Source organism: Cydia amplana, chromosome 17, assembly GCF_948474715.1.
Source record: "Cydia amplana chromosome 17, ilCydAmpl1.1, whole genome shotgun sequence".
NCBI lineage: Eukaryota > Metazoa > Arthropoda > Insecta > Lepidoptera > Tortricidae > Cydia > Cydia amplana.
Window position 1 is genome coordinate 15,444,241 of NC_086085.1, and position 27,154 is coordinate 15,471,394.

Below are 27,154 nucleotides of genomic sequence, written 5' to 3' on the forward strand. Positions count from 1 at the left end.
TTCTGTCTGTATGGCCTGTGGCTCAACCAACTTTGGCCAAAATTAAGGGCTCCCGGCCCGGACCTGGCCCGCGGGCTATAGTTTGGAAACCCTTGGTCTATGTTATTATGTGTTCCGTTCCACGTCTGAGATCTTCATTGAGAGCGTAACGCCTCCGGTGACCGATAGATGCCGCTAGCGTCTATGTAGTCGCTCCGCCGCCTCGCCGTGACGTAGTTCCGCTTCCCTTTCCTGCAAACAGACGCCCGCCCCCCGCCACTCGCCGCCGCTATGACATTGTTTCGTCGACCGTCCTGACCGATGGTCCGCAAATTTTTTTGCGAACATTTTTGCAGCATGGCGCTTTAAAAATTTCCTAAGTCGCTCCGCATCGGAGAGGAACGTGCGTCATCGTGCCTGCCGCGGGGAGCGGTGCGGCCCGGCGCGGTGGGGTGCCGGGGCCGTGCTGCAATAGGATAGGTTTGGATTGTCTCAAACCATCTGGTAAGGCAGTTTAATGATATTCTAGCTGTATTTGGCGTTCGGAAGCGCATTGCGAATGCCTACTTGGACGCTAAAGTCCCGGTTCTCGTCCGATTACCGCAGGTGTCGGCCGAGGTCGGTGCCCGTGCTCGGAGCCCGGGAGTATTACCTCGTGTTGTTAGTTTCCGACGCGACAGTTCGCGTCGTTCGCCGCGTCGGCGCTGTCGACTTTTCTTGTCGTCCGAGGTGACTCCGAGACGCCGCGACGCTGCGGGCCGGCGCCCGAAGTGTCGCGGCGCAGGCGCTTCCGGTCCGCGGGACCCCGAGAGACGTCACGCGCCCGCTCCTGTTGCTGCGGTCGCGGCGCGGGTGGATCGCGGACCTCTCGGTCCCGTCCTGGCGCCAAGGTGAAGGCGGACCGGACCACGGGGAGTACGCTACTGGATCTCGACTGCTCAAAGTGGAAGGAAGGTAAGTTACGTGGAAGCCACTTTGTGGAAACACTACGAGTACAGCGGCGGGGCCGTTCGCCGCGCCGGTTGCCGTCTATCAAGGCGTCGGGCAACAGTGTCGCCGTGATGTTGCGTGCAACTACGCCACCATGGTGGCGCCAGTCGCCACGCGCACGCCTCCCCCCCTGTGCCGGCGAAAGACGCTACGGTGGCGCTGCCAGCGAAACAGTGGCGGGCCGCCACGATGGCGCCGCCCACCTCACGCTCCGGTGCCACCCGAGCCGGCCGCCACGATGGCGCCTCTCGCCTCACGCACCTGCGAGCCGGTGTCGGGCCGCCACAAGGGTGCCGCCCGCCTCGCGCACCGGCGCCTCTCGAGCTGGCCGCCACGATGGCGCCTCTCGCCTCACGCACCGGCGCCTCCCGAGCTGGCCGCCACGATGGCACCTCTCGCATCACGCGCCGGCGCCTCCCGAGCTGGCGATGGCTGCCGCCACGATGGCGCTTCTCGCGTCACGCGCCGGCGCCTCCCGAGCTGGCGATGGCTGCCGCCACGATGGCGCTTCTCGCGTCACGAGCCGGCGCCTCCCAAGCTGTCGGTGGCTGCCGCCACGATGGCGCCTCTCGCGTCGCACGCCGGCGCCACCCAAGCTGGCGGTGGCTGCCGCCACGATGGCGCCTCTCGCGTCACGCGCCGGCGCCTCCCAAGCTGTCGGCGGCTGCCGCCACGATGGCGCCTCTCGCGTCACGCGCCGGCGCCTCCCGAGCTGGCGATGGCTGCCGCCACGATGGCGCTTCTCGCGTTACGCGCCGGCGCCTCCTAAGCTGTCGGTGGCTGCCGCCACGATGGCGCCTCTCGCGTCGCACGCCGGCGCCACCCGAGCTGGCGGTGGCTGCCGCCACGATGGCGCTTCTCGCGTCACGCGCCGGCGCCTCCCGAGCTGTTGGTGGCTGCCGCCACGATGGCGCCTCTCACGTCACGCGCCGGCGCCTCTGCCGCCACGATGGCGCTTCTCGCGTCACGCGCCGGCGCCTGCTGCCGCCACGATGGCGCCTCTCGCGTCGCGCGCCGGCGCCTCCTGAGCTGGCGGTGGCTGCCGCCACGATGGCGCTTCTCGCGTCACGCGCCGGCGCCTCCCGAGCTGTTGGTGGCTGCCGCCACGATGGCGCCACCCGAGCTGGCGGTGGCTGCCGCTACGATGGCGCCTCTCGCGTCACGCGCCGGCGCCACCCGAGCTGTCGGTGGCTGCCGCCACGATGGCGCCTCGCGTCACGCGCCGGCGCCACCCGAGCTGGCGGTGGCTGCCGCCACGATGGCACCTCTCGCGTCACGCGCCGGCGCCTCCCGAGCTGGCGATGGCTGCCGCCACGATGGCGCCTCTCGCGTCACGCGCCGGCGCCTCCCGAGCTGGCGGTGGCTGCCGCCACGATGGCGCCTCTCGCGTCACGCGCCGGCGCCTCCCGAGCTGGCGGTGGCTGCCGCCACGATGGCGCCTCTCGCGTCACGCGCCGGCGCCTCCCGAGCTGGCGGTGGCTGCCGCCACGATGGCGCCTCTCGCGTCACGCGCCGGCGCCTCCCGAGCTGGCGGTGGCTGCCGCCACGATGGCGCCGCCCACCTCACGCACCGGCACCTTCCGAGCGGCGGCGGTTGCCATGATAGCGCCGGCAATTACGTCGATGCTGCAAGTACGACGCTGTCGTCCTTTGCAATGGCACCCATGTTCTGTTCGTAAGAAAACTTACCTGTTGCCGTTCCCAATGATATCGCCAGCGGCGGTGTCGATGCAGCCCGCCAAGCCGACGCCGGCCGGGCGCCACGCCGCTGCCGTCCGGCGCCACGTGTACCACGGTACCAGTTTTCCCTGTCCACATGGCCCCATTGAGGTACGCAGGCGCTTATAGCTATGGTGCAACAGCACGAGCAGACCGCTAAACTCTTGCTTTCGGTTAAGGATTCCTCCGTCGCCAAGGCGACGGCAGACAAGGTCCCGTGTGCTCCGCTCAAAACCGAGGTTGAAGGCATTGATAAGGTTTGCAGTGTTCACATAATTATATCTCTGCTTGCCCGCGCTCTCCAGCTTAAGTTCCGTCTTACAAAGACGAACTCGTTCGCCAAGCCCCTAATAAACAAAATGGGACAAATAAACCCGCTGCGCCTGAACGAGCTCGTGTTTCCGGTGCCAAGAGAAAGGGGCCAGGAGGACTCCAGCAGTTTCCATCTGTCTGTCTTCGACTTTATCGAAACAGTTTTGTTAAGCAAAGCGCCAAAATCGATTTTAGACTTGATTTCATCAGTGCGATTTCCTTAAAAGCATGCTACCATGCTCCTATACAAGTTTGACTGAAGGTTTTTCGTTTTCTCAACATACAGACCTGCCTTGCTGCCGAGTTTCTCACAGAAACTATACTCGATGCCTCCTGTTCAGTCTCAAATTCGCAAACGTTAGTTTATGGAGATTGCACCGTCGTAGTCCTCACCTTATACCTGTAGTCCGTTAATAATGGTAGACAATGTACGAAGTGAGGCCCTTCAAGTGGAGAGTAATCGTTAACGGGCCGCACCTGCAGCGCTGACGACAGGAGTGTACTACAAACATACAACCGTTACTACGGTTGTCGAAAAAACTGCTGATGCCAGCAGATCGTCTATAGTTCGCGCTGGTTCCTTGCTACTTACCAGGTCGGTATAACCCCCAAAGGCGACGGTTTATCAAAAAGTCACTGCGTCCCCCGAGTGGCAGCTGCGCCCAGAAGCCGCCGAGACTATCTTCGCCTGATAGGCACCTTGTTGGTCGGCCTCTCCGCTTTCGAGAGCCCTCGCACTGTACCACGGTATGTCTTAGTCGACTCTTTGAAGTGCTACCACGACGCGTTTGGCAGCTGCCGGTGATACGACTTGGCATGGATATCTCCACCTCCCAGGCTAGTCTGTTTACTGTGACGGCGTGATGAGGAGAGCTTTCTCGCAGCTGTGGTAAGCTTGCAATTTACTGGCGGTCCTAGTGAACACAACGTCAGACCACCATCCCTTACGAGTCAACGACCTTAAGAATCGAGGCGTAGCTCCTGTCAGATAGGACGCTCCAACACCGAGCCGGCGATAACCGGGTATTTCCGGTTCCGGTACTGGTTGTCTAGAAAACCAGTACCGGGGAGCACTCCCTAGATCGTCCCCTTGTCGAGGTCGCTGTACGCCCACAATGTAGAAATGATCTTCATGGTGCATCAAAAATGAGATCGACTGCCAGGTACCTCTAATACCCAGTGAAGTAGCAAGCTATCTCAGACATCTATTTCTATTCTCCATGTTAGCTTTCAGAATGATACTTGTTCAGAAGCCTGTAACAAGTGCTGTATGTGAACCACTATCGGACACTATGCCTTCTTCCATCGTCATTAATAGCGAGACCAGCGCCTCCCAAACCACCAGCTTGGGACGCGAGAAATCTTATTCAAATTACTTGCCCTAACTTGAATAATCCTACAACGTACCTATATAGAAGAGCTGCCGCACCTTTACTGTTAGCATCAGGCCGCAGGGTAAATGACCTTACCCTACTACACTGTAGCCCAGGCAATTACACAGATAACTTTGACGCTATTATTTTGTGTCCGAAATTCGGTTCTAAACCAGATAACGTGTCTCACCGACTGGACTCTCTTAGAAGCTTCGGAATAAAGTTTAGACCCAGTAGGTAGTCTGGGTACGTCAACTTGTGAGAATTACACAAAATGTTAGGGGACACTGCGCTTATTTCCTTCAGACACAGTAGTCTCATCCAATCCGGCCTCGCCTACGATTGCTTTCGATCCATGATGTACTTAATCACTAAATTAGCTGGGAAACTATCCAATTACTTAGCGATATTTTGGCTTAAGTTAATTGGGAACATGACTCTTTCTTTAGACGATCCTATCGCCGAGATTTTGCGGATCGGATGCGATTTCGAATGAGAAATCTCACAAACCAGTTTAACGTCAGATTCGAACCTGGGATTACAGTTTAAATTCTCAATTTCCTGTAATGCATCATTATAACGAGTTATTGTGATTTCATGGGTTGCAATAAGGCGTATATATTTATTCTTTCTCTGAGTTATATGACAGTAGGTGTAGCCCTAACGCTTGCGCGCCCGCTGACTCGCCACCAGGAGATAATAAACAGGTCTCAATGAAGATCTCAGACGTGGAACGGAACACATAATATAAAAATTTTACCTTCCAATAAAATTATTATTATGTTTCCTTCCACGTCTGAGATCTGAGTAATGCCTTCCTGGCAGGCTACTAGGCTACTTTTATACCGACGGTACTTCTCCTCAACAATGACATAGCGGCGGCGAGTGGCGGGGGGCGGGCGTCTGTTTGCAGGAAAGGGAAGCGGAACTACGTCACGGCGAGGCGGCGGAGCGACTACATAGACGCTAGCGGCATCTATCGGTCACCGGAGGCGTTACGCTCTCAATGAAGATCTCAGACGTGGAAGGAAACATAATAATAATTTTATTGGAAGGTAAAATTTTTATATTACTTATTTACTTTTATTCGTGTAATTCTTCGTTTCAATAATGTGCAATGTTATTTAAATAAAACTATTTTTTTAAACAATATTATATTTTAACTTATCAACAAAAACATCACTATCATCAGTTACTTATTGTTGTATTGTAATACATATTTAAATAAGAACTGTTTAATCAATATTGTGTAGACATATCAAACATATGTAAAAAGAGTATGTGCAATAGGAAAAAAATACCATCGGACGGTCATATATCAATAACATAAAATGAAAAATAGATTAAATTAGAGATAACGAGATTTACATTTAACATAAAAATTGTATATCTACAATATCACTCATTATATCCATTATATTAGAGAGATAACTTATGTAAAAGATAATTTTAATTTTTTTCTGGGACACGTAAACCAGATTCGCTTCTCTATTAACATAATTATTATAATTAGATTGTATTACCCCTTTTTTGGTTTAATTACCATAAATATCACGGATGTTGTATCACCTTTGTAAGACACAAAATGTCACACTCACACTGTCAGTTTCAAATATCTAAAATACAATCAATACTTGTATAGGATGAAACTAAAGTCTTGGTATTTTAAAAAACCCAATAAACATTAAACAACTTGTGCAAAAATTTGGAAAACGCTCTTATATTAAAGTTTTAAGATACGATAAATTGAGGCTAATGAAATAAAAATCCGGCCAAGTGCGACTCGGACTCGCGTTCCAAGGGTTCCGTAAATTAAGTTCGACTCACGCTTAACTGCACATTTCTAATAGGTTTTCCTGAGATCTATAGGTAAAGATCTATTTTGTGTATTTAAAAAAAAAATTAGACCCAGTAGTTTCGTAGATAAGGGGAGAGGGTTTCGTAAATAAACGTAGATGGTCGAACAGACAGACGCACGAGTGATTCTATAATTTCGTTTTTTCCTTTCGAGGTACGGTACCCTAAAAACGCACTAAATTTTGTTACAATTGGGTTAGGTTAAGTATTGCTTATAAAAGTACGTACTAGGGCAACATAAGAGTTACCTGATCACTTCTTATGCTTATGCAGCTGCGGCGCGGACAGTTTGACCTTGCCGGGGAAGTTCCTCGCCACGTTTTCCTCCTTGACGGCCCTGAGCAGGTCTCTCTCCCGCGGCGAGCAGGTGTTGTCGCGCGCGAACACCGCCACGGCCGTCTTGGCCGCCTTGCCCCGCTTGCTGTTGCCTGGGGTTAGCTTCACTTTGAACCTGAAACGTTTACATGTGTTAGACTCAGTGGAGCGCAGAGCCAGGAGGATGATTGGTGACAAGAAGCTAACGGGTAAGCTTCAGTCTTTGGCCCATCGGCGGAACGTCGCCAGTCTGTCGGTGTTCTACAGATTGCACTTCGGGGAGTGTGCTCAAGAGCTACACGAGCTTATTCCACCGTCCCCATTCTACCATCGGACTTTTAGACGCACGGCCGGTTTCCATCCTTACTTGGTAGATATTCCACGAATCCGCACGAAGCGCTTTGCTTCCTCTTTCCTTATACGCACTGCCAAGGAATGGAATTCCTTGCCGGCGTCTATATTTCCGAGCTCATATAACCCGGCAACCTTCAAATCAAGGGTGAACAGGCACCTTCTGGGCAGGCTCGCTCCATCGTAGGCCACGTCTTGCCCCGGCTAGTCTGTGGCCATGAGTAAGCCCATTTTTAATAAAAAAAAAAAAAAAAAAGAGCCAACAGGAGTGGTCATTTCTCCATACAAACGTACTCGACCGTTTCCTCCGCGGGTTTTGAAGCTAGATCAATGATTTTTTTCAACACAGACTAATATTGTCAATATCTGTGTCGGACCGTTTTGCTTTTTTTGATATTTTTGTTTTTTAAGGCGCTAGAGCCCGTCAAAAATAGCCAAAATGGCCTAATTGACTATGCCGCAATGACATGCGTGCTATTCAAAACGATATCAATAAGTCAAAAAAGCAAAACGGTCCGACACAGATAATGTCATAATCATTTCGATTTCCAAATTTGGTTACGATTGGTTAAGTTTTGGAGGAGGAAAAAGTCGAGTACGAAACCTCGAATTTTGAGATTTTTACGCAGGATTTTTCGCCTTGTCCTTATCGCACTAGTTTTAGGAGCCACTTCCGTTAGCGAGACGGGTATATTTACCTAAAATATTTAAATCTTAGCTCCTGTTGGCTCTTAAACTTCTTTTATTAACCCTTTAACCGCAGGTCTGATATATAAGACATTACATATCCAGCTCATTTCGCCACAGTCTGATAAATAAGACAAAGATCTGATTTGGTTTTTACAGCACACTTATAACTCCGGTAACTATGCCAACCTTACTCTGCGTGGTACAATTACTGTCGGTGGCTTGGAGGATACAACTAAACGGAGTAGCCATTAACAGGCTTTCCCCTCTGTCGAAAATAGGCGGCCAACGGTCATACACAATGTATGGACTGACGTTTATCTGACATGGCTATTTTTACGTTACGCATACATTTGACGTTCCCCTCCCCCGCAAAAATCGGCAGACTGTTTTTGTACAGAAAATTACAGACATGGCGTCTCCGTTTGATTATATCCTCCAAGGTCGGTGGCGACACGAGCACGCTCGATCAAAAATTGCTGGCGGTTAAAAGGTTAATAGACTAATAGGGTAATGTGCGAAGTCGGTGGAGGGGGAAGTGGCGCTGATCGTCACAAACAGGTAATCTTGTGGAATGTCCGATATTAGTACTAGCGGCAGCCGCTTGAACTAATTTTACTCCATAAGATTTAACGTAGAAAGTCCAAAAAAATGAGGGCAGCACCAGTCGTGCACGTAGCGAATATCGACCGGGATATGAACCGTGATTACCTTTTGTATTGTTTTCGAGCTGCCATATTTCAACAAAGAACAACAACAAAAAAGAAAAGAAAAAGAAACAAGAAAAGAAGAAATGAGAGAGAAAAGGTTATCACGGTATCACATATCTCGGTCGATATAAGTCTAGTGAAACTAAAGGGTGCTGACCTGCAGCGAGTGTGGCCGCACATTTGCTGCAAAAATTGGCTATGACGGTCACCTGAGAGCGCACCAGCGATGCTCTCAGCGGTAGAAAGCAGTCGCTGTGGCCGAAAACGGCTAGATGATGATGATGATTAGCTTTAGAAACAACTTCGCAGAGGGCGTAGCGTTCGCCGTCGGCAGGGTGTTTATTCTCATACCCTGAAACCTAAAATGGTCACGCACTGTGCAGTTTAAGAGGAATTTCCTCCTGTAGATGCTGTGGAATGAGCTCCCTGCCGAGGTTTTAAAGGACTGCAGTGTAGGGTTCTTAAAAAAAATGGTGTACTTGTTTTTAAGGGTGTGCAACGCGTATGTCACACCCCTGGTCTATGCTTGAGATCTATAAGATTGAGTGGCATAAACTAGTGGCTCTGTGGGCTGTAGACCTTGCGAACCCCCATGGCTTTGCCGTTAAAAAATTCCAAAAACTAAATCGACAATAAAACTCTATAAAATTATCAAACCTGCTCACAAAGTTTCATACAGTTGAGAGACACAATAGCGACAGCATTTTTGCCGGGGACCTTCTCTCTCTCTCTCTCTCTCTGTCAATTATATAGAATAACATGTTACTTGTAGTTGTGCAGGGCGGAGTAGGGCGCTACCACGGGCACGGCGAACAATAGCTCGTCCTCGGGTAGAGGACAGCCGGTCAGCTGGTTCAGTATTTCCACATCAGCACCTTGTGGCTCCGGCTAAACATTCAACAAATTATTATTTATTGGAAAACCAACAGCACATGAAACATATTAACAAAATATATACAAATCGGAGGCCAATTATAAGTTCCCACAGATAGATATTTCATAAAAGTAGGATCATACTACGAAATACCGCGATTAAAGACTTATTTTAGATGGATTGCGAAACCAGAGATAATTCATTTTTCGTGTCCCCGGTATTAAAACTTCAGAGACAAAATTCGGGACATAATGAATATAATGATACAAGTGCAAAAATATATTTCAAATCACTACGAGTTTCGATGCGAATTACTTTTTCGCACGTGTATTGTACAACGTTTTACAGTACACATGGCTTATTAAATTTTCGACATAAGTACGTATTGTGCTAGTTACCGCACTAGGCTGTAAAGTAGCACCATATGTACTGAAATGTTTTTACCAATTTTTTTTTCTGGGCACAGTCTAAATTTAGCTTGCAACATTATGTGTAAACTTAGGGCCACTTGCACCAGCCCAGTAACCCGGGGTAAAGCGGTTAACCGGTCATCCAGTGTCAAATTGTACTGGTAACCTTGGTGACTCCAGGTTTAACCGGTTAACCCCAGATTAGTGGAATTGTGCAAGTGGTGCTTATAAAGACAAGTCAGACCTCAGCGTCCGCGTCAGGCTCCTCCGGCTCCTCGTCCTCGGCCTCCAGGATCTGCGGCGCGGGCTGCGGTATCTTGGGCCCCTTCGTCTTGCCGCTCTTGGTAACTCCAGGTTTAACCGGTTAACCCCGGATTAGTGGAATAGTGTTTATAAAGACAAGTCAGACCTCAGCGTCCGCGTCAGGCTCCTCCGGCTCCTCGTCCTCGGCCTCCAGGATCTGCGGCGCGGGCTGCGGTATCTTGGGCCCCTTCGTCTTGCCGCTCTTGGTAACTCCAGGTTTAACCGGTTAACCCCGGATTAGTGGAATAGTGTTTATAAAGACAAGTCAGACCTCAGCGTCCGCGTCAGGCTCCTCCGGCTCCTCGTCCTCGGCCTCCAGGATCTGCGGCGCGGGCTGCGGTATCTTGGGCCCCTTCGTCTTGCCGCTCTTGGTAACTCCAGGTTTAACCGGTTAACCCCGGATTAGTGGAATAGTGTTTATAAAGACAAGTCAGACCTCAGCGTCCGCGTCAGGCTCCTCCGGCTCCTCGTCCTCGGCCTCCAGGATCTGCGGCGCGGGCTGCGGTATCTTGGGCCCCTTCGTCTTGCCGCTCTTGGTAACTCCAGGTTTAACCGGTTAACCCCGGATTAGTGGAATAGTGTTTATAAAGACAAGTCAGACCTCAGCGTCCGCGTCAGGCTCCGCCGGCTCCTCGTCCTCGGCCTCCAGGATCTGCGGCGCGGGCTGCGGTATCTTGGGCCCCTTCGTCTTGCCGCTCTTGGTAACTCCAGGTTTAACCGGTTAACCCCGGATTAGTGGAATAGTGTTTATAAAGACAAGTCAGACCTCAGCGTCCGCGTCAGGCTCCTCCGGCTCCTCGTCCTCGGCCTCCAGGATCTGCGGCGCGGGCTGCGGTATCTTGGGCCCCTTCGTCTTGCCGCTCTTGGTAACTCCAGGTTTAACCGGTTAACCCCGGATTAGTGGAATAGTGTTTATAAAGACAAGTCAGACCTCAGCGTCCGCGTCAGGCTCCTCCGGCTCCTCGTCCTCGGCCTCCAGGATCTGCGGCGCGGGCTGCGGTATCTTGGGCCCCTTCGTCTTGCCGCTCTTGGTAACTCCAGGTTTAACCGGTTAACCCCGGATTAGTGGAATAGTGTTTATAAAGACAAGTCAGACCTCAGCGTCCGCGTCAGGCTCCTCCGGCTCCTCGTCCTCGGCCTCCAGGATCTGCGGCGCGGGCTGCGGTATCTTGGGCCCCTTCGTCTTGCCGCTCTTGGTAACTCCAGGTTTAACCGGTTAACCCCGGATTAGTGGAATAGTGTTTATAAAGACAAGTCAGACCTCAGCGTCCGCGTCAGGCTCCTCCGGCTCCTCGTCCTCGGCCTCCAGGATCTGCGGCGCGGGCTGCGGGATCTTGGGCCCCTTCGTCTTGCCGCTCTTGGTAACTCCAGGTTTAACCGGTTAACCCCGGATTAGTGGAATAGTGTTTATAAAGACAAGTCAGACCTCAGCGTCCGCGTCAGGCTCCTCCGGCTCCTCGTCCTCGGCCTCCAGGATCTGCGGCGCGGGCTGCGGTATCTTGGGCCCCTTCGTCTTGCCGCTCTTGGTAACTCCAGGTTTAACCGGTTAACCCCGGATTAGTGGAATAGTGTTTATAAAGACAAGTCAGACCTCAGCGTCCGCGTCAGGCTCCTCCGGCTCCTCGTCCTCGGCCTCCAGGATCTGCGGCGCGGGCTGCGGGATCTTGGGCCCCTTCGTCTTGCCGCTCTTGGTAACTCCAGGTTTAACCGGTTAACCCCGGATTAGTGGAATAGTGTTTATAAAGACAAGTCAGACCTCAGCGTCCGCGTCAGGCTCCTCCGGCTCCTCGTCCTCGGCCTCCAGGATCTGCGGCGCGGGCTGCGGTATCTTGGGCCCCTTCGTCTTGCCGCTCTTGGTAACTCCAGGTTTAACCGGTTAACCCCGGATTAGTGGAATAGTGTTTATAAAGACAAGTCAGACCTCAGCGTCCGCGTCAGGCTCCTCCGGCTCCTCGTCCTCGGCCTCCAGGATCTGCGGCGCGGGCTGCGGTATCTTGGGCCCCTTCGTCTTGCCGCTCTTGGTAACTCCAGGTTTAACCGGTTAACCCCGGATTAGTGGAATAGTGTTTATAAAGACAAGTCAGACCTCAGCGTCCGCGTCAGGCTCCTCCGGCTCCTCGTCCTCGGCCTCCAGGATCTGCGGCGCGGGCTGCGGTATCTTGGGCCCCTTCGTCTTGCCGCTCTTGGTAACTCCAGGTTTAACCGGTTAACCCCGGATTAGTGGAATAGTGTTTATAAAGACAAGTCAGACCTCAGCGTCCGCGTCAGGCTCCTCCGGCTCCTCGTCCTCGGCCTCCAGGATCTGCGGCGCGGGCTGCGGTATCTTGGGCCCCTTCGTCTTGCCGCTCTTGGTAACTCCAGGTTTAACCGGTTAACCCCGGATTAGTGGAATAGTGTTTATAAAGACAAGTCAGACCTCAGCGTCCGCGTCAGGCTCCTCCGGCTCCTCGTCCTCGGCCTCCAGGATCTGCGGCGCGGGCTGCGGTATCTTGGGCCCCTTCGTCTTGCCGCTCTTGGTAACTCCAGGTTTAACCGGTTAACCCCGGATTAGTGGAATAGTGTTTATAAAGACAAGTCAGACCTCAGCGTCCGCGTCAGGCTCCTCCGGCTCCTCGTCCTCGGCCTCCAGGATCTGCGGCGCGGGCTGCGGTATCTTGGGCCCCTTCGTCTTGCCGCTCTTGGTAACTCCAGGTTTAACCGGTTAACCCCGGATTAGTGGAATAGTGTTTATAAAGACAAGTCAGACCTCAGCGTCCGCGTCAGGCTCCTCCGGCTCCTCGTCCTCGGCCTCCAGGATCTGCGGCGCGGGCTGCGGTATCTTGGGCCCCTTCGTCTTGCCGGTCTTGCCGCTCTTGGCTGCCGCTTTCTTTTGGCTTTTCTTCGTGTCTTTTAGGGCGTTGCCTGACTAGATAATAAAACAAAATATGGGTCTCTATTGTTTCCCAAATAGTGTTAAGCCATAATGTATTGTATGCCCGCATTTTCGTTAGTAATAATTCATTTGGTTCAGAAACGCGTCACTTTTCAGGATTGGCATAAAGCAAACCTAAGCTAACCTAACATATCTATAGGATGACCTAACGAAAATCCTGAAATGTTAACGGTTTTAGTTTTATGACTAATGATAATATGACAAACAATACATTATGACTTAAAACTTTATGGGAGCCCGCAAAATATAGATAAATAATAATGCAGTCGTATTGTAATATTGATTTTCACCACACCAACTGAGGAGTGTCTTTTCAAAAGGGTTTATTTTTTCTGGGAATCTATTTCTAAATTGGACCTTAAGTTTTCTTGAGCAAGGTTCTCTCTAGAAGTACCGCTAAGAAAAAAATAAACCCTTTTGAAAAGACACTCCTCAACTGGTAAAGGCTCTCTTGATTGTTCAAAAACTGATAACAAATTTGCATTTTAATAACATGTGAGGCAAAGTAATCATATGCAAATTTGGAGTTGTTTTCTTAAGTTTGCTGGTAGATTTGACTTTTAAATGACGATTTTGAATGATAAATATTTAATAATATTTATTTGGATCCGATTTTGTTTGATATCTGACAGTTAATATTTTCTTTGGGTTGGTGTGGTGTACAATTTTGTGTTTCACTCGGGGGCAATTTTGGAATCTTTAGCTTGCTCGGGTACCAATATTAGCACGACCGGTTAAACAACAACTTTGCCCCCTTATAAAACAAATAACTAATATATATATTAATATTTTGACGACCACTTGTAACATCCAAAAGAATCACGCACACGCCAACATTAATGCGCAATCGATACCGGGCGCATCGAGTTGGCTCGCGCGGCAGCCCGGTATCCATTGCGCGCGGCTGCCGCGCGAGCCAATGTTCCATGGTTTGCCGCGCGATATGGAGACGGGGCTTTATCTTGAAAAAGTACCTGCAGTATGCTCATCCTGAGCGCGCGATCCTCCTCATCCTGATCCTTGTATTTCTCTTTAATCTTCTTGAGCTTGCTGCGCTGCCCGCGCTTCATGCTCGGCTCCTTCTTTTCCTCCTTTTTATCTTCTTTCTTCTGCTGTTCTTTGTTGTTTTTCTTGCCGGTCTTCTTTGGTAGGGACGGGAATGAAAGGGGTTTGTCGTCACCTGTAAGAAATGTTTAATTATGGCGGTTTCAAAAGGGCCTATGTTGTCGGCTGTGAATAACAACGCGTGAAAAGTACCTTTCATCGTTTACAAATAGGGATATACCATAATATTTTATAATGTACCAAAATAATCCGATGACTCTCATATAGGACACAGAAAAAAAAACATTGGGTATAGGTATTTCACCTATACCCTATCCTGTGTGTGATAGCGGACAGACTTGACTGCCCGTATATGAGACACTGCTGCGAAATGCATGTTTCCAGCAGTGTATATATATTGTAATAGTTAATTAGATACTAACATTAGGAACGTAAGTCTACTAACAAATCTGTATGAGTCCATAGTTGCTCGAAATAAATATTTTTCATTTCATTTCATTTTTTTTCTGTGTATTCACGATAAATTGAGACCTGAAATAGATCTGCGAAAGTGGACTTTAACCTTTTAACCGCCATAGAATACGTCATCGAGCGTGCTCGTGTCGCCGGGGGGTACGAAGTTTTGTCTTATTTATCAGACAGCGGCGAAATGAGCCCGATTTTGTATGTCTTATATGTCAGTCTACGGCGGTTAAAAGGTTAATAAGATACTCACTGTTGTTTGATACTTCTGATATGGTCCGCGTTTTCGACTGCATTATAACTTCCCCTGTTCCGTGATCGACCTGCGACAGGAAGAGAATCATTTATGTCTTACACACTTGAACCCTACCGATTTAGTATCGAGTCAATTCAGTTATAAATTTTGTATTGCTAAAATTTCGTGTGTATCAGGATGGCGGGTGTACATCAACAAATGGAGCTGCGGTATACGTCAGGAGTTAGTGCTAGCAATGTGCCAAATGTGCGCCAAAATTGGAGCAATGTGCTCTTTAAACTCCAGAGATATTTAAGAAATAGATGACGCCCGCCATCCTGACGTCAGGTTGGCGGGTGCATTTCCAGATCCAGCTAACGGCTGCCTACTCAGGGGTGAAAGTACTGCCTACGGTTAGTGCTCGCAATGTGCTTCCACATGTATGAAGCACAATCAAATCCAGAGAGCGGTTAAAGAGAAATATGGAATTGAATAAATATATATATAGACGCCTGCTCATTTTAAATAGCAATATTACATCTTCATTGCAGGCAGTTCATCAGGCGCACACAAAACATGCAGGCGCTTTACACAAAAAGTCTTATTTTATTTTTTCAATAGACGTGTTACTTACTTATTGAACTTGTGAGAAACACACAAAAAACTCGTTTAGGTACCGTGAAAACGAACACTCGGTAAAATATTTATATTACTCTACGACCAACTATTACACACATTATTGCTTGAAGCTACAACATTTTCTACAAACATTTGCATTTCTAGACACATGTCTACGTTAACCCATTCAAGGCCAGCGACTCTGCGTATGTAGGTATTAGTCGAGTGTGCTCAGAGCATAAAAAGGTCAACTACGGCGTTGCGTGAACAAGAGATTTCCTTTGGCAGGATTGGTCCTTAGGACCCAAGGATGGATTTAAGAAGAGGAGCCACCCAGATTTTTGATGCAGATGGGGGGTGGGGAGGGTTTTAAGCGTCTGCGATGTCTGAGGTTAATAAGTTTAGGTTCTAAGTCAAGTTTAGTATCATTTTCAACTAAATCAGAGATGTAGACATATATTTCATCCAAATCGGTTCAGCGTTTATTGATTCCCCATACAACCCTACACCTTACCTTTCATTTTAAGGGATTTTTTCGGGATAAAAACTATCCTATGCTTTTCCACGAGACTCAAACTATCTCTATACCAAATTTTATCTAAATCGGTTCAGCGGTTATTGAATCCCCACACAAATTTCCACCTCCCTTTTTTACACCCTTAAGGGATTATTTTTGAGATTAAAAGTATCTTTGTTCTTCCCTGGGACTCAAGTCATGTCTATACCAATTTTCAACTAAATTGGTTTAGCGGTTTAAACGTCAAGAGGAATTTAAATAAAAATTCTTCATATTTTATGTGTTTTACTACGGAATGGTAGAAATATGATATCATAAATGAATTCCGAATCCCCGATTCATAGAAAACGATACCAAACTTAGCCTAGTAGCTTAAATAATATAGATAACTAGATAAATTTTGAGCCAAAAATCTGGGTGGCTCCACTTTTTAAATCCATCCTTGGGTCCTAAGGACCAATCCTGCGAAAGGAAATCTCTTGTTCACGCAACGCCGTAGTTGTAGCGCTGGCGGTTCACCAAAAAACGCTGCAATTGGTGTTAAAGGTATGAAAAACGGTACGATTGATCTTTAGGACATTTGAAACAATTTGACCCGAAGCAACGCCAAATAAAAAAAACGAGAGAAGTTATGACGTCATCTTTTTTTTGTATGGAATTTAAAAAAATGTTTAGAAACCTATCGTGTGTGGTATTAAACGAAAGGGCTTTCTGAGCCAATTCTAAATATATATCTTAGCTATTAGCTATAATTTGAGGTATATTTTACAAAAAATATTGAACGGTATTGTATCTGGAGAAGCCCAAACTTGGTATGTTTTGAAAATTATTTTTATTATAATTTAAAAAAAAATCTGAAATGTAATGATGTGATATATTTTTAGAATTGGCTCAGAAAGCCCTTTCGTACCCTAAACTTGACACTGTGCATTCTTATGCAAAGCTGCGTCTACGCATCGTATGGGAAAAGTGGTACTTTTTAGTGTTTTCCTTTTAGATTTCGGTCTATTTATGATTGTTACATAACAACTGAATATATATTCTATACAATAACGTATTTTTATTAGTCATTGCATTATTGTTATAGATAGCATGAACTCGTTTTATTGTATGTATCTACAAATGCACACCGCCAGCTTCTCTACTAACAACATGCTTTTTGACCGAAGCGTAGCGAAGGTCTACGTTTTGACTCGGGCATTTTGCTTTTGTATGTCCGGATGTTCTCCTCTACAGGTCACAATTCTCAACCGATTCTTGTTAAATGTTGTGACCAGATTCTATGAGTAAATATTTTTTTTTGTCGATCCCGTTTTTGGAAATTTTCAAAAATGGAGGAGTTGTGATACCTCGCGCTTAAACAAAATAGTCGTATCGATATCATAAGAGTATTTTATTTTTGAGACATATTTACATAGTAAATGGCAAAAAATGCAGAAAAATTGTATTGCTGGTTTAGGCGGTATTTAGATATTTCGTTTGTACTCGAGAATGAGTAGCCGAATTTCGTCAGCTTAGAGTCTGGCTAATGAAAGTTGACCCTGAGATTTATTTAAAACTTTTTATATGGCAACCTTTTTTCCTATCAAATAAGCTGTCAGTTTCAAGCTGTCATTTAATTTCATAGTAATTTTCTTGCCAGGTGCGGTTTTTATTGAAATTCCCGCGTTATCTCAGGCTCAACTTTCATTAGCCAGACTCTAGCTAAGAACTATCATGGCGCATTTTGTAAACAATCGCTTTTTTTGTTTGCACACGGAAAGTCTGGGTTCGATCCCCAGTAAGACATAACTTTTTGTATTTTTTTTTTCAGTTAAACTTCGTATTTTTTTTAATAAATTAAAATATTTGTATTGTTGATTGATCAAACCGCTGTGTGGCGCTGTCATCGTGCACGGTCCCAATAAGCTATGCTCGCGAGGTCTACAGCTCACAGAGCCACTAGTTTAAATGTATCTTTAAAGGAACACTGCCAGGTTGAGGTTGCAGAATATTTACTGTCTTACTAAGAAATTATTAGAATTTTATTTATTTATTTATTTATTTATTTATTACTAAAATAAGTGGCACAGCATTACAGTAAAACCAATGCACTGTGAAACTACAAAACAAGAAAACAAATTAAATGTTAGATTTGGGCGACAACATAACAGCGTGGCTCCGTTGCGTCGTCTGACTCGGCGTAGGGTTCGGCAGGTTGCCCCGGAACCGTCGAAACACCACCCCCTTCGGCCAGAAGTCAGCCGCAGTTCGGCCTGCAGCGGCCGCGGCACGCGCACCACAAATGAAATGAAGTGCACATAGTGACGCGACTGTAGCTGGTGCACCCTCAGCGTGTAGCCAGACTTCCGACGGACGTACTCCACCACCTCGTCGGCCACGGCGGAGTAATGCAGGCGAGACACGTAGAGCGCCTTACTCGGTATCGCTATCCGTAGACCAGAATTAATTAACCGGCTCCGCAATGCCACACAGAGTCTTACGAGGCGCCCTGCGCGCCTTGTTCTTCCTTTCCACCAGTGTGAATCCCTCCTTATCCACATTGGTGCGGGATTTTATGACAAATTACGACATGCTATTTATTAAAAGTATTTAACTATATTACTCAAGTGCCACAAATATTACAGATAAGGTTAAGGCTACATCAACAAAATAGAGCTCGCAATCTGGTTGCTCTTGTTTAGTGTTGAGTCGCTCACTCGTGAGGCACCTCATTTGTACCACTCATTTTGTTAATTTGTCGCAGTACTTCGTACCGCAAAAATGTCTTACTTCACTCCTCTATTCATTTTACTTGATTCTAAAATTATCTTTCTCCTAAAAGTTCTATTCTTAACCTCCAGAATTGCACTCCAATTAAATGTTACTATTTATTTATTTATAAAGGAAGTTATGAATACATAAATATGTATATACATTAAATATTTTTGTCGCCGTTGGAATTAATGGAATAGTCGACGCTGAAAATATGCTAGTACCTCACCTCATTTGAAGTAAGACATTGTAACACCTCATTTTAGAAAATGAGGTACTCATACAAACTCATTTTAAATTGATGTCCTACCCATCACTACTCTTGTTCCTCACCCCTGGGTCAGATCAGAAATAGACAGCAGCAGTTGCCTTCATCTTTACCATCTTCTCTAGAGCACCTACACCTGTTATCAAACAGCGATCATGAAACAACAGATAGCGACCTCAGCCCAGCGACCACTGCTAGCCATGACCAGCATGCCACCACCACCATCGCCAAATCAGATAACATTGCTAGTACATTCAGAGTGAGTCTCCAACTACGAGACAAACAGTAAGCCACTCTGAACAAGCAAATGCGAATGCTCCAACATCATCCCATAATCCTATACCATCGCCATTTTCAGGTTTATCATCCCACATCCTACTCTGCAGTTTCAGTGTTCCTTCCCTTGCAGTAGCTACTCGATCAAAAAAACTAAAACTATAATTGTGACTAAAAAGAAGCCAGTCCAATCAAAACCTCTCACACTGTATTGGAAATGTAGCGATTTACCGGAATTGCGCCAGTCAAAATTGAGCAGAAGTTTTCGAAAGGCCAGTAGTCACAGAAAATATGTAAAAAATAAGCCAAATAAAAAGTAGCTGTTGCAGGGGAAGGAGCACTGAAGCTGAATGATAAACCTGAAAATGGCGATAGTATAGGATTATGGGATGGTGTTGTGGCATTCGCATTTGCTTGTTCAGACAGGCTTACTGTTTGTCTTGTAGTAGAGGACTCACTCTGAAGATGTACTAGCAATGTTACCTGATTTGGCGATGGTGATGGTGGCATGCTGGTCATAGATAGCAGTGGTCGCTGGGCTGGGGTCGCTATCTGTTGTTTCATGATCGCTGTCTGATAACAAGTCTAGGTTCTCTAGAGAAGATGGTAAAGATGAAGGCAACTGCTGCTGTCTACCTATTTCTGATCTGACATCTGACCCCGGGGTGAGGAACAAGAGCAACCAGATTGCGAGCTCTATTTTGTTGATGTAGCCTTATTTGTAATATCTGTGGCACTTGAGTAATATACGTAGTTAAATAGTTTTAATAAATAGAATATCGTAATTTGTCCTAAAATCCTAATAATTTCTTAGTAGGAGAGTAAATATTCTGCAACCTTAACCTGGCAATGAATCTTTAAAGATACATAACTCACCTTACAGTGAACCTGGCAGTGTCTCTCCTAGGATACATACCTAATTAAATGTTAATTTGTGCATACTTGGCAGAGTGCATTTAAAGATACGTTGTAGGTATAAATAAGAAACAAAAAGACTAAGATTTTTTTTATTATTTTTGTACCCTTTATACCAACCCTTAATATCCCTTTTTTTAGGATAAAAACACTAAATTCGAGCAACAAAAAATCCTGCCAAGTTTAGGGTTAATACCACACGCGAAAGGTTTCTGAACAATTTTTTTTTTAATTCCATACAAAAAAAGATGACGTCATAACTCCTCTCGTTTTTTTTTTATTTGTTGGTGCTTCGGGTCAAATTGTTTCAAATGTCCTAAAGATCAATCGTACCGATTTTCATACCTTTAACACCATTTGCAGGATTTTACTGATTTTCGCGGTGTACCGCCAGCGCTATTGACCTTTTTATGCTCTGAGCACACTCGACTAATACCCACATACGCAGAGTCGCTGGCTTTGAATGGGTTAACGTAGACACATTTGTAGAAAATGTTGTAGTTTCAAGCAATAGTAACACTTAATGTGTGTAATAGTTGGTCGTAGAGTAATATAAATATTTTACCGAGTGTTCGTTTTTACGGTACCTAAACGAGTTTTTTGCGTGTTTCTCACAAGTTCAATAAGTAAGTAACACGTCTATTGAAAAAATAAAATAAAAGACTTTTTGTGTAAAGCGCCTGCATGTTTTGTGTGCGCCTGATGAACTGCCTGCAATGAAGATGTAATATTGCTATTTAAAATGAGCAGGCGTCTATATATATATTTTTATTCAATTCCATATTTCTCTTTAACCGCTCTCTGGATTTGATTGTGCTTCATACATGTGGAAGCACATTGCGAGCACTAACCTTAGGCAGTACTTTCACCCCTGAGTAGGCAGCCGTTAGCTGGATCTGGAAATGCACCCGCCAACCTGACGTCAGGATGGCGGGCGTCATCTATTTCTTAAATATCTCTGGAGTTTAAAGAGCACATTGCTCCAATTTTGGCGCACATTTGGCACATTGCTAGCACTAACTCCTGACGTATACCGCAGCTCCATTTGTTGATGTACACCCGCCATCCTGATACACACAAAATTTCAATAATATGTGGTGGATACTTAACATAACCGATTGATATTACTGAATGGTATTTCTATTAGGGTTCCGTACCCAAAGGGTAAAAACGGGACCCTATTACTAAGACTCCACTCTCGGTCTGTCACCAGGCTGTATATCATTAACCTGTATTGATGTATTTATGTTGCCGCTATAACAACAAATACTAAAAACAGAATAAAATAAATATTGAAGTGGGGCTCTCATACAACAAATGTGTTTATGTGCCGTTTTTTAGGGTTCCGTACCCAAAGGGTAAAAACGGGACCCTATTACTAAGACTCCGCTGTCCGTCCGTCCGTCCGTCTGTCACCAGGCTGTATCTCACGAACCGTGATAGCTAGACAGTTGAAATTTTCACAGATGATGTATTTCTGTTGCCGCTATAACAACAAATACTAAAAACAGGTGGGGCTCCCATACAACAAACGTGATTTTTGACCGAAGTTAAGCAACTTCGGGCGAGGTCAGTACTTGGATGGGTGACCGTTTTTTTGCTTGTTTTGCTCTATTTTTTGTTGATGGTGCGGAACCCTCCGTGCGCGAGTCCGACTCGGACTTGGCCGGTTTTTGTTTGCGTAATGGTACGGTATGGTACAGTATGGTAACCCTTCGTGCGCGAGTCCGCCTCGCACTTGGCCGGTTTTTCTTTACAACCATCCTTTAATTATGCTTCCGTTTCAGTTTACCTTGATATGTGTGTCAGGGAAAGCTTCATCGTCGCTTTCGCTGTCCTCCTCTATGTCGTCTAAGGCGGGCTTATCGCTTGTCGGCTCTTTCTCACAGTTATCCTCCTTCTCTTGCGATTTGTCGTCTTCATCTGATCCGTCTACAATAAAAATATTGTTTAATATAATGAACCTTTTTCTGTGACCTGCGAACAATCTAGTGTAAATATTTCTGTCTGTTCACGCATTCACGCTTAAATCGCTAACCCAGATGAAATTTGGTATGGAGACAGTTTGAGGCTAATACCAAAGGCTGTCGGTAGGATGGTAAAGTACCTTTATATTTGACTTTACCATCCTACCGACTGTGCCAGTAATCTGATTAGAAAGATTCCTAAACCCTTTAACGGACATAAGGGGCAAAATATAACCCAATGGCAATGAAAGAAAGCTAAAGTCGTTGTGGGAAATATATTCCCTCTGCTTTAAAAAGCCTTAACTTACTGATTTATTAAATCTTACCATCATCTGAGACTGCAATCTCCTCGTCCCCCTCGTCTGTCGTCAACGCCGTGGTGGCGTCCGACACGACAGATGCGGCGTCCGATACATCCTACCGACCGCGCCAGTAATCTAACCTGAAAGATATCCTTATAGAATCTTACCATCATCTGAGACTGCAATCTCCTCGTCCCCATCGTCTGTCGTCAACGCCGTGGTGGCGTCCGACACGACAGATGCGGCGTCCGATACATCCTACCGACCGCGCCAGTAATCTAACCTGAAAGATATCCTTATAGAATCTTACCATCATCTGAGACTGCAATCTCCTCGTCCCCCTCGTCTGTCGTCAACGCCGTGGTGGCGTCCGACACGACAGATGCGGCGTCCGATACATCCTACCGACCGCGCCAGTAATCTAACCTGAAAGATATCCTTATAGAATCTTACCATCATCTGAGACTGCAATCTCCTCGTCCCCATCGTCTGTCGTCAACGCCGTGGTGGCGTCCGACACGACAGATGCGGCGTCCGATACATCCTACCGACCGCGCCAGTAATCTAACCTAAAAGATATCCTTATAGAATCTTACCATCATCTGAGACTGCAATCTCCTCATCCCCATCGTCTGTCGTCAACGCCGTGGTGGCGTCCGAAACGACAGATGAGGCGTCGTCCTCAGGCACTGTCGATTTCCGCTCGCCCTTGTGCCGTTCTATGCAGCTGTCTTCTAACTGTATACGGAAAAATGGATAGTTAAAATTGTTATAATTTATAAATAAATAAAATCATTTATTTAGATCAATATGTGTTAGTGACATTTTTGTCTTAAGGCTAATGTTAGTATAATATACATAATTCTTTAGTGTCTAGATAACTATATACTGCAATTCTTGTTTCTTGTTATAAACGTAAACAAAGACTTTTAGGAAATAACTCAGCCGACATCAACCGCCGTGCCGTGCCGTGCGTGCGTAATTTCGCGAATGGTGCATTTTATAAACGAAGTTTTTCGAGAGACTAATAGCGAAACGGATGTAAAAGGACTAAAGAACGTTCTTGCGGCGGTTCATGAAAGAGCCCGTGGTCAGGTATTCCCTCCACCCTCACCTCTAGAGTATTAGTAGTAGTAATGGGTGAGTATTTACACAATACAGATTTACATAAAAAACAGTAAGCTCACCCGGAACGGGAATCTGAATCCCATCTGCAGATTCTGTGGCAGCAAGTAGTTCTTCATTGAATGAGCTGGTACATACTCCCCGCTCCCCCCCACAGTAAGAACCAGGGATGTTACGGAGCTCCGTTTCCGTTTCCGTTAAGTCGGAACTTCCGTTTGGTATTACACATCCGTTTCTGTTCCGGTTCCGTTACTTTTGAAACGGAAGTTATATCGGATGTCAATGCTTAGCGCGGCAGCGGGACATGAGCGGTGTACATCAAAAACAAACAGGTTTATACCAGTCATTCGCTCATAGCCCCGCTTGCCACGTGCTGCAGTAATTAGATGTTCTGGATTATCCGTGTTTTCGAATTTAAAGTACCTATTCGTATGTGTTGTGTTGTGTAATGTATACCTACTGATAGGACTGACTCAGGCTCCGGTTCTGGTTCCGGTTCCGATTCCGTTTCTGGTTCCGATAAACTAAATTTAAAACATCTGGTTCCGCTTTCGGTTCCGATAAAACCACATCCGTTACATCCCTGGTAAGAACCTTACCCTAAACAGGAAGCTGAACCCAAGCTGCAGGTGCTGCGGCAGCAGGTAGTTCTTCTTGCCGCGGATCATGAACGAGCCGGTGGTGAGGTACTCGCCGGTGGGCGCGGACTTGGACACTTGGTGCGCGTGCACCCACCACGCGCTAGTGAGGACTTTTGCTTCCCACGCCACACTGTCAACAGGAAGATTTTTTGAGGATGAATTAGGGACTTGACCTCACGTCTGGCTTTTGCGTTACAGCCTTCACGGTACCAGCTGACGGTATTTCATTCGCGATACAACTGGCTGACATTTTTTTAACTGACAAAGTTTCTATAAACATTTTTTACGTGTTTGGGTGGCGCCGTTCGTCAACCCACCAACGGAGCAGCAGCTGACGTTCACGAGGGTTCATCACACATCGCCCTTAACCACTACCAGTTATGGCAGGGGTTTCTATGGAAGTCTGTTCCTGGCTCGCGGGCTGTACCCTTAAATCTGGAAATCAGACTCAGCTGGATCACATTACCATACATTACTCTGAGAAAAAAGTCTTCACGAAATCATCTTTATGGAGTCTACGTCGATACATCGTTAGCGTGATGCAGACTTCACCTCCACCCTTATAGCGCCATCTACCGACCAATTGAGTAAACTATACCTGTACGCCACAGCAGCCTGGCCCGCTTCGCCGAGTGTCTTCGGCGGCACGTGCCCGCCCGGGTTCTTGATGATGATGGACGAGGCCCCGGACACGTCGGCGTGCACGTACACGTCCGTGGCACGCATGCGGTGTTGGATATGACGTCCGACTTTCAATCCAGTGGTCGCGGGTTCAAATCCTGACTCGTACCAATGAGTTTTCGGAACTTATGTACGAAATATCATTTGATATTTACCACTAGCTTTCCGGTGAAGGAAAACATCGTGAGGAAACCTGTATATATCTGCGAAGAAATTCAAAAGGTGTATGTGAAGTCCCCAATCCGCATTGGGCTAGCGTGGGGACTATAGCCCGAGCCCTCTCACGCATGAGAGGAGGCCTGTGCCGAGCAGTGGAACGTGTATTAGGCTGAAATGATTAAAATGACATACCTGTACGCCACAGCAGCCTGGCCCGCTTCGCCGAGTGTCTTCGGCGGCACGTGCCCGCCCGGGTTCTTGATGATGATGGACGAGGCGCCGGACACGTCGGCGTGCACGTACACGTCCGTGGCACGCATGTAGCGCTTCACGAGCAGCTCGTTCTGCTGCTGGTCACGACCGCCGATCACCTGGAGAATTAATTAAAAGTCAACCTCCTTAAGACACAATTTATGGAATTTTATGCACCACAAGGGAGGCCTAGGAATGTTAATATAAATTATGATGGTCATGCAATAGAATGTGTGTCATCAATTCGCTTCTTGGGTATTCTTTTAGATTGCCACACAAATTGGAAAGACCATACTGAAATGCTCATAGATAAATTGAATAGGTTCATATTTGCCCTGCGAAGGCTCTCTCAAATCTCTTCACAAAAAACTGCCCTATTAGCATTCAATGGACATGTAATGTCAAATTTGCGTTATGGCCTAATACTTTGGGGTAACTGCAGTAATATGCAAAAAGTATTTCTTCTACAAAAGAAATGTATACGGGCTATATGTGGCGTGCATCATACAGAACCCTGTCGACCTCTTTTCCATGAGTTGAAAGTGATGACGCTACCATCATTATATATATATGAAATAGGTCTATTTGTCAAATACAATATAGGTTTATTTAAAAATAAGACATCTACCACCGCTTATCAATCTCGAAACGGCAGCGACCTATGTTATCCTTACCACTCAAAGTCAGCTTTCTTTGCAAATAACGTTCTATGTATGTCAATAAAAATATTTAATCATTTACCCATAGAAATACGGAACTCAGACATGCCTGAATTTAAATTCAAATTGTATAAATTTTGTTTAGATAAATGTTATTACAAAATTAATGAATACTTGACATCTGTAAATGAATAAATATTTTTTATACTTAATGGTAATACTTATTGTAAATCGTAGGTAGAAATTTGACATTTGTAAATGAATAAATAATTTTATATAATGGTAATATTGTAAATCAAAGGTAGAAATGTAATGATATGTGTGTGTATTTTGATGATGTTATTATTGTATAACTAAACTTAGCTTCAATTTGTATATATTTAGTTTTAGTACCTAGCTAGTAAGAAAAATTTGCATGCTTCTTCAAGTGAAATGTACGCCTCCAAAATTATTGTCCACCTATGTCTATCACTACATTTTTGCAAATAAATATATCTTTATCTTTATCTTTAATTAATAGAGATGCAACGGATAGTTGTTTGGCCGGATACCGGATGTTCGGCCTTACCATCGGCCGGCAGAACTATATATGTTAGAGTACTTGCTAACTCTAACATTTACTTGATAAATATGTTGATAGTAATTTGGAACACGAAAGACGATTTCTTGAAATAAACTGATTTATTATAACTTGATAGGTGTGCACACTTATAGAGTAGCGAACGCGAATATATTGTGAATGAATGAATAGGTACTTATTGACTAATTACGAAACCTTTATATAAACAAATGCTGATGGGGCAAATGAACAATATGATGCATGTGCAATTTACTTGTACAATATACCTACATTCCGGGTTATCAGGTTCCGGGTGTTGACCTGTTTCGCAGTGAAAGTTCGCGCACAATCTTTTTTAGATTCGAAATGAATGCGTGTGTAATGTTTAAATTGTTTTAAAATAATAAACGAATACGGTCATGACCGTACCTGTTTCTTAAATCAATTTTTTTTTACTACGAAATCAAGCAAAGTTACTATCCGGTATCCGGCCAGGTATTAAAATAAGGGCCGGATATCGGATAGAAACCGGATATCCGGTGCATCTCCATAAGTTAATGTAAAGTTGTCGTAAGTAACGTGCCCGGTTTAGGTTTATTCTTTCTTTATTTTCTTTAAAATTGCCTTTTACGTAAAACTACAAAGATAACCACAACTAATAGGTATCTTCAAGGAAAGTACGTTGGCTAAATATGAGATTTTTTTTTGTTTTCATAAGGGTTTACGTCACAAATGTTGTACTTGTACACAAACAGTGAAAGAAGAAAAAGCGACTTTCACTGCCAAATATGATAAAATTCTGAAGCTATCGATTTTACGAACGCATTATTCTGCAAATCAGCCCTGCTGGATTTGTTACTCTACTTGTTAATATTAATACTAATTGA

At 46.0% G+C, this 27,154-nt stretch overlaps 1 protein-coding gene across 1 annotated transcript in view; it reads right to left on the reverse strand.

The window, feature by feature from the left end:
- Nucleotides 1-6,482: 6,482 nt before the first annotated feature.
- The window catches only part of LOC134655842 (ribosome quality control complex subunit NEMF homolog), a 40,849-nt gene continuing 20,177 nt past the window's right edge, over nt 6,483-27,154 (reverse strand). Inside the window, exons 10-18 of the mRNA XM_063511332.1 lie at nt 24,990-25,168; nt 23,916-24,087; nt 22,788-22,929; nt 21,715-21,854; nt 14,593-14,662; nt 13,787-13,992; nt 12,627-12,785; nt 9,060-9,181; nt 6,483-6,681 (exon numbers count right to left, since the gene is read on the reverse strand). Of these exons, the coding sequence (XP_063367402.1) occupies nt 6,483-6,681; nt 9,060-9,181; nt 12,627-12,785; nt 13,787-13,992; nt 14,593-14,662; nt 21,715-21,854; nt 22,788-22,929; nt 23,916-24,087; nt 24,990-25,168 (1,389 nt within the window). The remainder of the gene's footprint in view (nt 6,682-9,059; nt 9,182-12,626; nt 12,786-13,786; nt 13,993-14,592; nt 14,663-21,714; nt 21,855-22,787; nt 22,930-23,915; nt 24,088-24,989; nt 25,169-27,154) is intronic.